This window comes from Eucalyptus grandis, chromosome 8 (genome assembly GCF_016545825.1).
Source record: "Eucalyptus grandis isolate ANBG69807.140 chromosome 8, ASM1654582v1, whole genome shotgun sequence".
NCBI classification, from domain to species: domain Eukaryota; kingdom Viridiplantae; phylum Streptophyta; class Magnoliopsida; order Myrtales; family Myrtaceae; genus Eucalyptus; species Eucalyptus grandis.
Window position 1 is genome coordinate 69,749,728 of NC_052619.1, and position 13,451 is coordinate 69,763,178.

At 38.1% G+C, this 13,451-nt stretch overlaps 1 protein-coding gene across 1 annotated transcript; it reads left to right on the plus strand.

Annotated features, from left to right (window-relative positions):
• Positions 1 to 3,211: 3,211 nt before the first annotated feature.
• LOC104415839 (probable ATP synthase 24 kDa subunit, mitochondrial) lies at positions 3,212 to 7,678 on the plus strand. The gene is made up of 7 exons (XM_010027217.3): positions 3,212 to 3,381; positions 4,061 to 4,154; positions 4,590 to 4,734; positions 5,000 to 5,110; positions 5,394 to 5,540; positions 6,343 to 6,465; positions 7,125 to 7,678. The coding sequence occupies exons 1-7, from the start codon at positions 3,343 to 3,345 to the stop codon at positions 7,186 to 7,188; spliced, it is 723 nt and encodes a 240-aa protein (XP_010025519.1). The 5' UTR covers positions 3,212 to 3,342; the 3' UTR covers positions 7,189 to 7,678.
• The last annotated feature ends 5,773 nt before the right edge of the window (positions 7,679 to 13,451 follow it).

Below are 13,451 nucleotides of genomic sequence, written 5' to 3' on the forward strand. Positions count from 1 at the left end.
CTAAAAAAGTAGACGTCGGCGCACGCCCGTGTCTCTTTTTTTTAAAAATTATTTTTCTGCCCCTTTTGTTCGTAAAAAATCTATGATGGTCGGAAAAAGCGAAGCAAAAAATGGCTTTGAAAGGAATAAAGCTAGAAAATGACAAACATCAGTGTGATTAATTAGTTACCACCCACCGCGGTGATTTAGCTGGGTAAGCACTAGACTTCCATCGAGAAGATCTAATGTTCGAAGCTCCTGCAACGCAAATTGCAGGAAGGCTAGCTTTGAGTCTCTTGACGACTTATCCGGTGGCACGTGTGTGGTGGTAGCACGTATCGCCCCCAGTAGTTTACCTCTGGCTACCGGCCGTGTGTGGGGTTCTCTGAGTCACAAAAAAAAATTAGTTGGGGATCAAGGAAGAAAGTCAACAGTCAAACATTGGAACGCTACCTTGTCTCATTTTCGCATTCGGAGTGAAGGAAGTCTCAGGCTGGCGGCTGATTAACATGAAATATTCCTTTACCTTCGTCCCGAAAGCATCTCTCCTCCAACGTCAATCGGCAGGTGCATGCGACATGCACGAAAATTCCACATGTCCGATTCAGAAGGCGCGAGAGTATCCACATCAGTTGTCCGTGGAGTTTGAATAGATCTTAGACTCCATCTATTTGGTGAAAAATCGTGACATTTCTAAAAAAAAAATGTTTACTAGGAAAATAATAATATTTTTTAATATTTGACTGGAACCTACAAATGAACTAAAAAATATTTTACGCTATTTGGTATGAAAAATATGATTTGATTTTCCGCAGATGAATTACCAAAAGATTCAAATTTTTAAATCATTTTTTTCTTTTTCTTTGTCCTTCTTCCTCAATCAATCGCCAGCCATGGCAACAGCCAACGATCGGCCACAAGTGAGGGATGAGCTCGCCCATGGCCGGTATGACTCAAGCTCGCCAAATTTAGGCAAGCCGAGTTGAGCTAGCCCCAGGTGAGGCTCCACCTTGCCATATCTGGTGAGGTATATCTGGTGAGGTCAAGGCTCACCAGATTAGCGAGCTCAAGCCTTGTTGGCTTTGGGCAAGCTCATCTCTCAATTGGCAATCAGCCAAAGAAGAAAAAATAAAATGAAAAAATAATTAAAAAATCAAATTTTTAATAAGAAATAATGAAAAAGAGTGCCAGAAGAACATGCTTAGTTCGGGTGAAAGAAAAATGAGAGAAAATAATCTCCTCTCTTAAAATTAAAAAAAAAAAAAACATTTTCTCAAACGTATTTTTTCAATGACTAGTTTGTTTTTGTTGAATCAACCGTAAAAAATTTGAAAATTATTTTTCCTGAAAGTTATTTTCTGTAAAGCATCTTATGGAAAATAAATAATTTGTAAAATAGTTTTCTAAAATTATTGCTCAAAATGATTAGTCAAAGGAAGATTGTTTTATCATGGACAACAATACATGTTTAAACACTTTCGTGGACATTGAAATAATTTTCAGTTGTTTATTATTTGCAAGCAATCGTTTTTAAGAGAACATTTTTAAAATCATTTATTCTTCATGACAGAACGAATGCTTATATTCATGTTGATGGCTCTTCGCCTATGGGTCTAAACTTTGATTGGGCTTTTGAGGCAATTGATCAAAATCAATGGGCCTTCGAACGAGAAAAGTTGTTCAAGAAAGGGGGAGCATCGAAGGAGGTAGACAAGGTGGGCCGGCCTACTTCATTGCTCCTACAATCGAGCCCAATAGATGCTTTTTCAGTGGAGCACACGCTTGAGCTTGACGCAGAGCCTTCTTATATTCATTTCCTTTTTTACACATACATTCCGTTTGTTTTGTACAAAATAAGTAATTTACAAATTATTTACATAAAAAAAATTGCATATCTCACTTGTAAAAATGAATTAAAAAAATTCATTGCCCTTGAAAATGTATAAACAATTTTTTTTTTATAATGAAAAACATTTTATAGATTTTACGAAAGTATTTTTCAAATAATTTATTTTTCGTGAAACAAATGGAATCTTTGATTATGTCCAAAGATTTTCCATTTATTTTGTCCAAAAATATTAATTTCATCACCTTTTATAATTAATCAATTAATTAAAGCAAGGAACTATGTGAATCTATAGATTCTCTCGGGACCCAAATTCCTAAGTGACCCAAACATAAGGGCCCAAATTTCCTAAGTGACCGGGGAATTGATACATTGGACCTTATATGGACAGGAAGTTGATGTTGGTCAGATTTGAGTATGGGGTGAAGGCTAGTGACTTTTTACGAGTTTAGATCATAATTAAAACTCCACCTAAAGGTTGGTTTTTTTTTTTTAAGGGAATTGGGCCGAAGAGGAGATATTAAGGAGCAGAATGGCTTTATTTTCATGTGACATAATAATTTTGATCAATTATGCAGATGAGTTATTTACTTTTCACATATCAATCGGATGAAATATGATTTAGAGATTTAAATAAAGGACCGGATGGACACAAAAATCAAACGGAATGATGTACAAGAGTTCCGCAATGTACACATCGAGCCACTACAATCTTGAAATTGCTTGTTATTTTCATAATCCATTTAATTGTACATTTAATTAAGTTATAATAACATCACTTTATTAGTTGAAAAGTTTTCCATCAATCTCATTTGGTAGTTAATTTTAGAGGCTTTTGGGCAATTATCCATTTGGATATAATGACACAAATAATTTATAAATTTTGGCATAATATACAAATGGTCTCTAAACTATTAATGTGGATTTTGCGCTTTCCCTTAATATTCAATATGGTTTCTAAACTTTTAATTTGTTTAATGTTAGCATTGGACTTTTATTACATGTTTAATATAATCCTCAAACTACATGAAAGTATTCAATATAATTTTTCCATTAATTCAATATCAGAGACAATCTTAAACATTTTTATATAGTTCAAGAATTAAATTGAACATATACAAAAGAATCAGGAATCATAGTGAATAAATTAAAAATGTAGAGATTACATTCTCCATTGATCAAATTAAAAATTTGAAGACAATAGTGCGCATTATACTAAAATTCCGTAACCATTTGTGTCATTTTTCCAAATTTCTATAAATTTTTATATTTACTTTCTACCTTAATTAATCAGTGTCATTTCCTCTGCTAACTGTGGTCAACCTTGGAGACGGGTAACCAGAGACCGTCAGTAGAGTTACCACCACCACCACCGCAATCACAACCAAAAACAAAAGCAAGTCGAAACCCTACAAAAACACGACTCTCTCTCTCTCTCTCTCTCTCTTTCTCTCTCTGGTTGACGAACGAAGCAGAAGCAGAAGCAGAAGCACAGAAAGCAGCAGAAGAAGGCGATCATGGCGCTCGCTTCTCGCCTCGTTTCCAAGTCCCGGCAGGTGAGGAGCCCCTCCCTCCAGATCCGCGCGCCTTCCCCCCTCTCGCCGTTCGTCCAATGCCGTCGCGAATTTCCGCTCGATTGCTTTTTTGGGGGCTTCTTTGATCTGGGCGCTAGCAATTTCGCTAGGGTCGAGCGATTCCGAGGCGAAACGCCGCGCTCGGTTTTCTTCATCGGTGGGGAGACGGGTTGTGCCGATGGCGCTCTACGTTGGCCGTGGAGATCGGGAATTTTGCGTTCTGCGAAGTCGCCGCTTTCCGTTCGGGCGGTTGCTGATGATCCGTGCCGCTTTAGAGCGCTTCTTGTCTGTTGCTCTTCGTTGCGGGGCGATTTGATTCGGCGATTGTGTTTCTGTGGGCTTGGATAGATCTATGCGGTAACTAGGACGTAATCGACCTGAAGTTTTGGCTTTTAGCTTCTTCCTCAATGTTCCTTTCGGTTGCTGACGGACTTTAGAGCACATGATTAGCATTGGGAGGCTTTTCTTTCCCACTGTATTTAGTTAAAGACAGCGACTTTGATATCGCCGTGTCTACTTTGGATGGAAATGGCTGTCGTATTGTGGTCTGTTAGCGGTAGCCTTCTGCGCATTTCGCACCACTGTTTAGTTTCTCGATAGATTTGTCGATTTCTCGGTGGGCATTGTTTAATTTGACGCGCTTCTGCTTTTATTCACTCAGTTATGCGGTACTCAGACAATTTTGCTGCGGGAGCATGCTGTCCCTGTCCGCTTCTTTGCCAAAGAAGCTGCTCCTGCTGCCCTCAAGGGAGACGGTGAGTGTCGTCGTAAACTTTAGCCTGTCCTGCTGCATTTTCGGTGAACATCAGTGTCTTTCATGGACATTTAGTTAGTTATCATTAGTTTGCTGACAAATGCCGCGTCTTTTTGAGGTCAAAAGAAAGAACAAGCTTCTTGTACTTCTTAAGCTCTTCTTCCACTCTGTAAAGTATGAAGCATATAACCTTACACAAGTTCTTGCTGATGCAAATGATAAGTGCTGCATGAGCATAATTTCCCCAATAACATCATTGGTCTGACTGAGGTCTTATCTTGAGACTTCCGAGTGGGAACCCACCTGGAGAAAATAGCTGTAGAAATGAAGTAAAATTAATTTTGGATATACTTTCATGCTTCTATTGTTGAGGTGAGAATTCCCAGAACCAAGGCTTATCACTGACAGAGTACTGAAATGGTCATTGTTAAAACAGAGATGTTGAAGAATATCTTTCTGGAGGTCAAGAAGAAGTTTGAGACCGCCATTGGAGTTCTCAGGAAGGAAAAAATTACCATTGCTCCTGAAGATCCAGCTGCAGTGGCTCAGTACGCGAAGGTCATGAAGACAGTAAGAGAGAAGTAATCTTTCTGCTGCCTTTTCAGCTTATCCTTGCAACAGCTTTCTCTTGCCTCATGTTTCGAGCATTGCCCTTTGATCTATTTCATTGGATGTAAGAGAGTTTTGTATGAATGTGCTTTTTGGGTCTTGGATGAGATTGTAGATGCTTCTACTATTTCTCAATTTGTCTCATTTTATTTGTGGATGTTTGAAATGGAGATGGAGCAGTTGGTTAGTGGTGGAACTTCTTAATGAACTGATTAGACCTGGTCTTTTATCCCACAGGGCAGACTTGTTCTCAGAATCACAAAGGATCCAATACACAATTCAGACACGTACGCAGGACATACCAGATGCCCGTACATATCTTCTGACTTTGAAGGAGATTCGGATCAAGTATGTTTTGATATGTACTGCTTGCTTTTATAAGTTTTTGTAACTTTGTAACGCCTGTGCCTAGCTTCTTTCTCTAATGGTCCAGAATTTTACGCATGAGCTATTTACTATACTACGATTTTTATTTTTATTTTGGGGACGGAACTTTACAACATACTAGTTCTGGATTTGTATGAAATGCTCTGGTTATGTCTGCTCGTATCATATGCTTATACATTTTGTGAAAATGAGTTGTTTCCGATCCTTATTTTTAGTGAGTACTTAAAGCCAATACTTTTTGCAGGAGAGGTCTTACTGATGACCTTGGCGCAGAGGCAATGATGATGGATGCATTGGAGAAAGTTGAAAAGGAAATTAAGAAGCCCCTTATGAGAAATGACAAGAAAGGAATGGCTCTTCTCATGGCAGAGTTTGATAAGGTCAATAAGAAGTAAGTACTTGTGTTGCTAGGTCTTATCTTTTGGTTTTTTTAAATAATGTGGCATATTGATGGTAGCTTTCAGTTTAGGTATATTTTCAAAACCCTTATTTGTGTATTTTAAATTGCATTATGTTTGTGTGTATGTGTATATCTCAACAGGATGTGGTTGTTCAATTATGCATTTCCAGAATTAAACTAATCTCAATTTGATGGGATTTATTTGGCCAAGCGTCTCGAATTTTTTTATTTTTTATTTTTTTGGCTTGACATTTTAATTGGGAGTGGTTAGCTAAAAATAATTTCCCGTGCTGGTAGTATTATTACATTGGTGCACAAGGATTGATTTTGAATGAGAATAGTATTGCATCCTACATTTACTGATATTTGATCCCAACTGAAGGTATACCGAAGGATGACATAATATATAGTTGAAGCACTACTCTGTTAACATAAGAGACTGAATCATTTGTTATGCTAGATTTAACATTTTTTACTTGGAAATCGTAGAAGGATCTCTCCTAGAGACAATTTATATCTCTTCTGCAAGTTTACTTGCCGGATTCAAAATACTAGTTGATAGCATGGGTGCTAGGCTCTTAGTCTGCCCTTTGAATTTGACTCAATTCTGACTGTGGTTATGTGAGAAAGTTTGATAATTGTTTGTTGAGTTCGAGTTTTCCACTATCATGCAATGCTTTTCCTTTTTTTCTCTGCTTATATCTAGCTTCTTCAGCTTGATGTGCTACTCATGACGTTATTTTATATGTCATGACGTGCTGCTTATGACATTCTTTTCTGTCACTTGTGCTAGGCTTGGAATCCAAAGGGAAGATCTGCCAAAGTATGAGGAGCAGTTGGAACTTAAAATTGCCAAAGCACAATTGGAGGAGTTGAAGAAAGATGCTCTTGAAGCTATGGAAACTCAGAAGAAGAGGCAAGTATTTCTGTACTTTCATCATTGAGGCGAATCAGTGTGTAGGGTGCAGTTTCTTTGTTTAAATAAACTGATTGGGGCCCTGCTTGAGTATCTTGAGAACATTGTACCTGGAAATGTTCAATTTTTTATTATTGTTTGCTAAAGATAGAATATATGGAAATCATTATTATACTTAGGCTCCGTTTGTTGTACATAACATGAACGATTTGCAAAATATTTTTCTAAACATGATGGCTGATATTGCTTACAAAAATGAATGAATGAAATTTTTTTTATCATCCACAAAAATGTTCAGACTTAAATTGTTGTCGATAATGAAAGCATTTTTTTATTTGTTAGTTATTAGAAGCTATCATTTTGAGGAAAATATTCTATATCATTCATTTTATGCGAAATCAATGAATCCTTAGTCCGTGAACAGATTCATTGAAAGCAAATAGAAAAAAATGCTGAAAGAACATATGGTCTTAACTTATCTGGAAAACATCATTATCTACAGCAATTTCTTTTAAATGACAGTTACATTTTGTAAGCATAGGTTTGTTCGACTCAGATAGCCTATGCTGAGGAGAAGTATGAATTAGGTGCAACTTCAATTATTGTAAAACCTTTTGAAAATTTATTTGTCAGTAACTTTTATCTATGTTTCATTTCAGGGAAGAATTTAAGGATGAGGAAATGGTTGATGTGAAGTCCTTGGATGTCAGAAACTTCATCTGAGACAAGATTCTGTTCAAATGGTTGATCAATTGTTGAAAGAATGGAGAAGGAAGTTAGTTTGACAATACTTTTGCTTCTCCTTGTTTTCTTCAATAAAGTAATTGAATGGAAAATGCTATCCAGTGACTGAGATTATATGCTGTTTTCCTCCAATCACATATGGCAATGTCGCAAGGATGGAGCATTTCTTATTTTGTGAATGCACTTTTATACTTGCTGGAGGTTTTTCCCTCGAGTCTGGCTTGCATTAGATTGGAAGACTTCTAATGTTGACCGATAACGACGACTGTATTTGTGCTGAGTTCATAAACAGTGGCTCCTTGATATGTTATTGTTGGGCACATTGGGGCGCATGTGCACCCATCCCGCTTTGAGTTATTGGATCTTCGGATCATGTCATGTGGGCAAAACAGAAAATAATAATAATTCAGATGCTGAGATGTACTGTACTCTGCATCAGTGCACCTCGGGATCTTTTTCCCCTCGGATACATTGAACGATTCCATCGCCTCTTGTGGAGCATCTTGCATGGCATTGAAGACTCTTCCATGGGTCATTTTTCGTGGTTACTGATTATTGACTGGTTAGGTATCATCAGCTCACTTACATGATTCTCACCGGAGCATTGCTCTTAGAAGTCTTTTGAAAATCCTCTTCCAGTTTTTACCTTGAATACGTAACTATGTATCTTTCTCCGGCTCATCTTTATGTGGGTGTGAAAAATGAAGCTGTACAGCTTTGTAAAACTGAAGTTTGCCTTGCTTACGGGATTAATGGCTACTACCGCACAGCGTTGTGCAGATGACTTTCTACATATGCTTTATTTCACTGTCAAAGAGTGTGTAGAAGAGAATCTGTGTTTTTCTTATTATCGTTGAGTAATTACTAGGTGTATATATACAAGAATAATTACTGGGCGTATATATACAAGAATAGATGACTTAAATTAGGTAAGAAACCTATTTTAGGTATAGATCCTAATTAGCCCCTAATCTTTTTTCTTTTTTTTTTGAGACTAGAGGGACTGCCGCCAGTTGGCAACCGTGACATAAACCCTGCTTAAGAATCCCTAACAACAATGTTGGGGTTCGAACTTCTCCCTTTCGTGAGGGGGAGAGAGCCCAAAGCCTGCCGCTGCGGGCGGTGGTCTAATTAGCCCCTAATCTTTGTCGGTAGCTAAGTAGCTAAATTATAGCTACTAAGATCAAATCACATGATATAACATAATATTTCAAATATTTTGGGAGAGATTATGGGAGATTTTCCTACACTTCCTCTCGGGTTGGTAAGCGAATATCTTCTATGCCCAACTTATTCATAATCTCTCAAAATCTTGACACTGGTAGGCCTTTGGTCAGTAAATTTGCAAGCTAATCTTTGCTAGGAGTATGAAATAACCAAATTCGAGCTTCTCCTTTATAAAAAGCCTATCTACCTCAATAAGGAAAAATACTAAAATAGTCCTAAACCTTTTGTATTGGTACCAATTCAATCATAAAACTTTTCAATTGGATTAATTTAGTCCTAAACCTTTTTACATTAGTACTAATTTAGTCCATCCGACTAATTTAAGCCAGAAATTACTAACGTGGCCGTCGACAATCTTATGTGGTGCCACATGGACAAATTTTATAATTTTTTATATCTTTTTAAAATTATTTTTTTCTTTTTCTTTTCTCCTTGGCCGGCGAGGTCGCCGCCGATCGACCATCGTCGGCCACAGACTGGTCAGGGCGAGGGGCGCCGCGCCCTCGCTGGCCATTGGTGAGGGCGTCGGCCCCACCTACGGGCATCGGCCCCCGCCTAGATCCAGGTGAGGGCCACGACGGCCTCGCTCGTGGCGGGCGAGGGCATCGTGCCCTCGCTTGGATCTGGGTGAGGGCCTCTGCACCCTTGTCGGCCACAAGCGAGGGCGCGACGGCTCTCGCCTAGATCTGGGATGGGGCCAATGCCCTCACCCCAACCAGTCTATGGCTGACAATGGTCAGCCGACCGGCGACCTCACCGACCAAGGAGAAAAGAAAAAGAAAAAAATAATTTAAAAAAATTATAAAATTTGTCCACGTGGCGTCACATAAGATCGTCGGCAGCCACGTCAACAATTTCCAACTTAAATTAACCGGATGTACTGAATTGGTACCAATGTAAAAAAATTTAGGACTAAATTAGTCCAACTGAAAATGTTTAGGACTGAATTGGTACCAATAAAAATGTTTAGGACTATTTTGGTACTTTTCCTTACCCCAATAGGCTTGGTTCGATCATGTTGAACCAGATTGCAAGCAATGTTGATTGCTAATTTATTATCACAATAGAGTCTCATAGTTCTTTTGTGTTCCACTTTGAGGTCTTCAATGACAATCTTGAGCCGCAAAAGTTCACATATCCCATTCACCATTGTCCTTAATTTAGCTTTAGCACTAGATTTCCTCCTAAAAAAGTGTAATAGCTAGATGTGGGGCTTCTATCTCTTGGTGACCCTGCATAATCTATATCAATATAGGCTTCAAGATTCATCTTGTCACCATTTTTAAACAAAATACCTTTTTTAGGAGTAGCTTTGAGGTAGTGAAGAATCTAATAGATAGCTTGCATATGTTTTTCTTAAAATCATCTATGAACTAACTTACGACTCCCACAACATAAGCTATGCTGGCCTAATATGAGACATAAATAAGCCTTCCTATTAACCTTTAATATCTCCCTTTATCAACTATGTCACTCTCTCCCTGTCCATCTATTTTATGGTTTGCATCAATGTTAGTGCTCACCGCCTTGCTATTGAGACATCCTATTTTCTTGAGAAGATCAAGTACATACTTCCTTGGGAAATCAAATACCTTTTGTAGAGTAGACCACCTCAATACCAAGGAAGTATCTCAATTTTCCAAGGTCTTTGATCTCGAATTGTTGAGCAAGACTATTCTTAAGAGACTTTTGTTCAGCTCCATCATTATCAATCACAACTATATTATCTACATATACAAATAGAGCTATTATCATATCTTAATTTGAATGTTTGATGAACAAGGCGCGATCCCCTCTACTTTGCTTTAACCCATCTCAAGCATTACCTCTGTGAACTTTCTAAACCAATCTCTTGGAGATTGTTTGAGACCGTAAAGAGCATTTTTAAGCCAATGCACCTTATTGTTTCCAAAGTCCTTGTCAAAACCTGGTGGAGGCTCCATAAAGACTTCCTCCTCCAAATCTTCGTGTAACAACATGTTCTTCACATCAATTTGCTGCAAAGACCAACCAAAATTAGTTGCAGGAGAAAGTAGCACTCGTACTATATTCATATTTGCTACTAGTGCAAAGGTCTCTTGATAATCCACAGTAGGTTTGGATGTACCATTTGTGACTAGCCTTCCTTTATACCTTTCCAAGGTCTCATCAACTTTGTACTTAAAGGTATAAACTCATTTACATCACACCGATTGCTTACCTTTGAGTAAAGTCACAACTTCCCATGTATCATTCTTCTTCAATACATTCGTTTCTTCCGTTATATCTTGTCTCCAATTCCTATCCTCAAAAGCTTCATGTATTGAGTTAGGAATAGTAATTTAATCAAGAGGGCTTTGTGTTGAGTAAATGGTCTATGGTATGACACAATTTGGGAGATAGGGTGTTGGGTACATTTCATGATAGCTTTTCTCAAGGCAATAGGTAAATTCAAATCACTTAACTCAGGTTCATTAGGAGAATGGTGAGTCATTTCATTTCCTAATAATGGTTTGGATAATGGGACTTGATCCAGTTCTAGATTGAGCTTCATTCTTCTTGAATGAACTTGCAATTTGGTTGGTTCATTCTTAGGAGGACTAGATGAAGATGGGGAAAAGTACCAAAATAGTCATAAATCTTTTGTATTTGTACCAATTCAGTTCTAAACTTTTTAGTTTGACCAATTTAGTCCTAAAACTTTTTACATTGGTACCAATTCAATCCATTCGGTTAATTTAAGCCGGAAATTGTGACGTGGCCGCCAACGATCTTATGTGGTGTCACGTGGACAAATTTTATAAATTTTTTTCTCTTTTTTTTTTCTTTTTCTTTTCTCCTTGGCTGGCGAGGTTGTCAACCAGCCAACCATCACCAGCCACAAACTGGTCGAGGCAAGGGCGTAACGGCCCTCGCCTATGGCTGATGAGGGTGCAAAGGGCCTCGCCCAGATCCGACAAGGGCATGACACCCTTGTCCACCATGAGCGAGGCTGTCGTGGCCCTCACCTGGATCTGGGCGAGGGCTTGATGCCCTTGCTTGTGGCGGATGAGGGTGTCGCGCCCTCACTTGGATCTGGGCGAGGGCCACCGCGCCCTCGCTTGCCACGAGTGAGGGCCGCCACGCCCTCACTTGGATCTAGGCGAGGACCGACGCCCTCGCCAGTGGCTAGTGAAGGCACGACGCCCCTTGCCTCGACTAGTCTGTGGCCAGCGATGGTCGGCGACCGATGACCTCACCGGCCAAGGAGAAAAGAAAAAGAAAAAAAAAAAGAGAAAAAAAAAATAATTATAAAAATTATAAAAATTATAAAAATTTGTCCACATGGTGCCACATAAGATCGCCGGCGGCCACGTTAACAATTTCAAGCTTAAATTAGCTGGATGGACTGAATTAGTACTAATGTAAAAAGGTTTAGGACTAAATTGGTCAAATTGAAAATTTTAGGACTAAATTTGTACCAATACAAAAGGTTTAGGACTATTTTGGTACTTTTTCCGATGAAGATGATGATGAACTAGGCAAAGGACTTGATAGGAGACTATGATTGGATAGAGGACTTGATGGACTTGATGAAGGATTGGGTGGATTAAGAGGGTTAGGACTGGACAAAGATGGGGAAGGGGACGAAGTTGGATTAGACAATGCACTAAGTAGCGGAGGCGGTTGTTTAAATGCACTATCTTCATTAGGAGTCTCCCCCTGAAGATAGTGGGAGGAAGGAAAAAATGATTGATTTTCATTAAAAATGACATTCATAGATATAAAAACTCAACGTGTTAAAGAATCATAGCATTTTTAAATTTTTTGAGTATTAGAGTACACTCTAGAGCACGAGGATTGAGTTTGTTTTGGTTGCAATTATGGATATACACAAATGCAACACGGCCGAAGCCCCGAAGGGAAACGTGATATTTATGGGAAACATCGGGACAAAAGGTAGGCAGGAGTTGTAAGTTTTTAAGGTTTTGGAAGGAACTCGATTAATGAGATATGTTAAAGTTAAAACAACTTCCTTATAAAAATGCTTTGGAACAAACATTTGGAGGAGAGCCCAAGTAGCATTTAGGATATGCCCTATTTTTCCTTTCAGCTACTTCATTTTGTTGAAGGGTATCAATATAGGAAGACTCATGAATAATATCTTGAGTTTGGAAAAAATGATCAAGTTATTGATTGAAATATTCATTCCCATTATCAAACCTAAGTCTCCTAATTGACACCCCAAATTGATTGACTATCATTTTATGAAAGTTTTGAAAAATAGATTGAACATTAAATTTGTCTTTCATAAGATATAGCCATGTAGTATGAATACAATTATCGATAAAAGAGACAAACCATCTAGCTTCTGTAAAATGAACAATTTTAGATGGACTCCCCACATTAGTATGGATAAGAGAGAATGGTGTTGAAATTGTAGCATTATTATTAAAAGGAAATGAAACACAATGATGTTTTGCAAATTCACAAACTTCGTAATGAAGATTTTAAATGGCAACATCTTTAAAAATGGAAGAAAACATAGTCCTAAAAAGACTAAATGATAGATGTCCTAATCGAAATTGATGAAGCCAAATATGAGATGAGTGGATAGGATTACAAGAGTTGCAAGAGGTACTATAACACCCAAGAGACCAACTAGTTATGTTCAAATCCTCAAGATAGTAGAGCCCATTTTGGCAAATCCAATCATCCTCCCATTTTTCAGATCCTGCAAAATACAATGATTAATAGAAAAAAATACCTTACAATTCAGATTTTTGGTAAGTTGATTAATGGAAAGGAGATTGGTGGACAGTTTAGGAACATGAAGGACGTTGTCAAGTTTAAGCAAGGGATTTAGAGTTATGGTTCCTTGGCCAACTACGATAACAGGAGATCCATCTACTATGGTAATACTCATATTTCTTGGTGATGGTTTACGAGTTTCAAATTTAGTGGAATCATGTGTCAAATGATTGGTTGCTCTTGAGTTTTCAAAAATTAGACATGCATTTGACTAGACAAGTGAACACATATCATAAGACTTAGAT

Coding starts and splice junctions, on each gene's coding strand:
- LOC104415839 (XM_010027217.3), top strand. CDS start 3,343: ATGGCGCTCGCTTCTCGCCTCGTTTCCAAGTCCCGGCAG. Junction 4,155..4,589: donor TGCTGCCCTCAAGGGAGACG/GTGAGTGTCGTC, acceptor TTGTTAAAACAG/AGATGTTGAAGAATATCTTT. Junction 5,111..5,393: donor TTGAAGGAGATTCGGATCAA/GTATGTTTTGAT, acceptor TACTTTTTGCAG/GAGAGGTCTTACTGATGACC.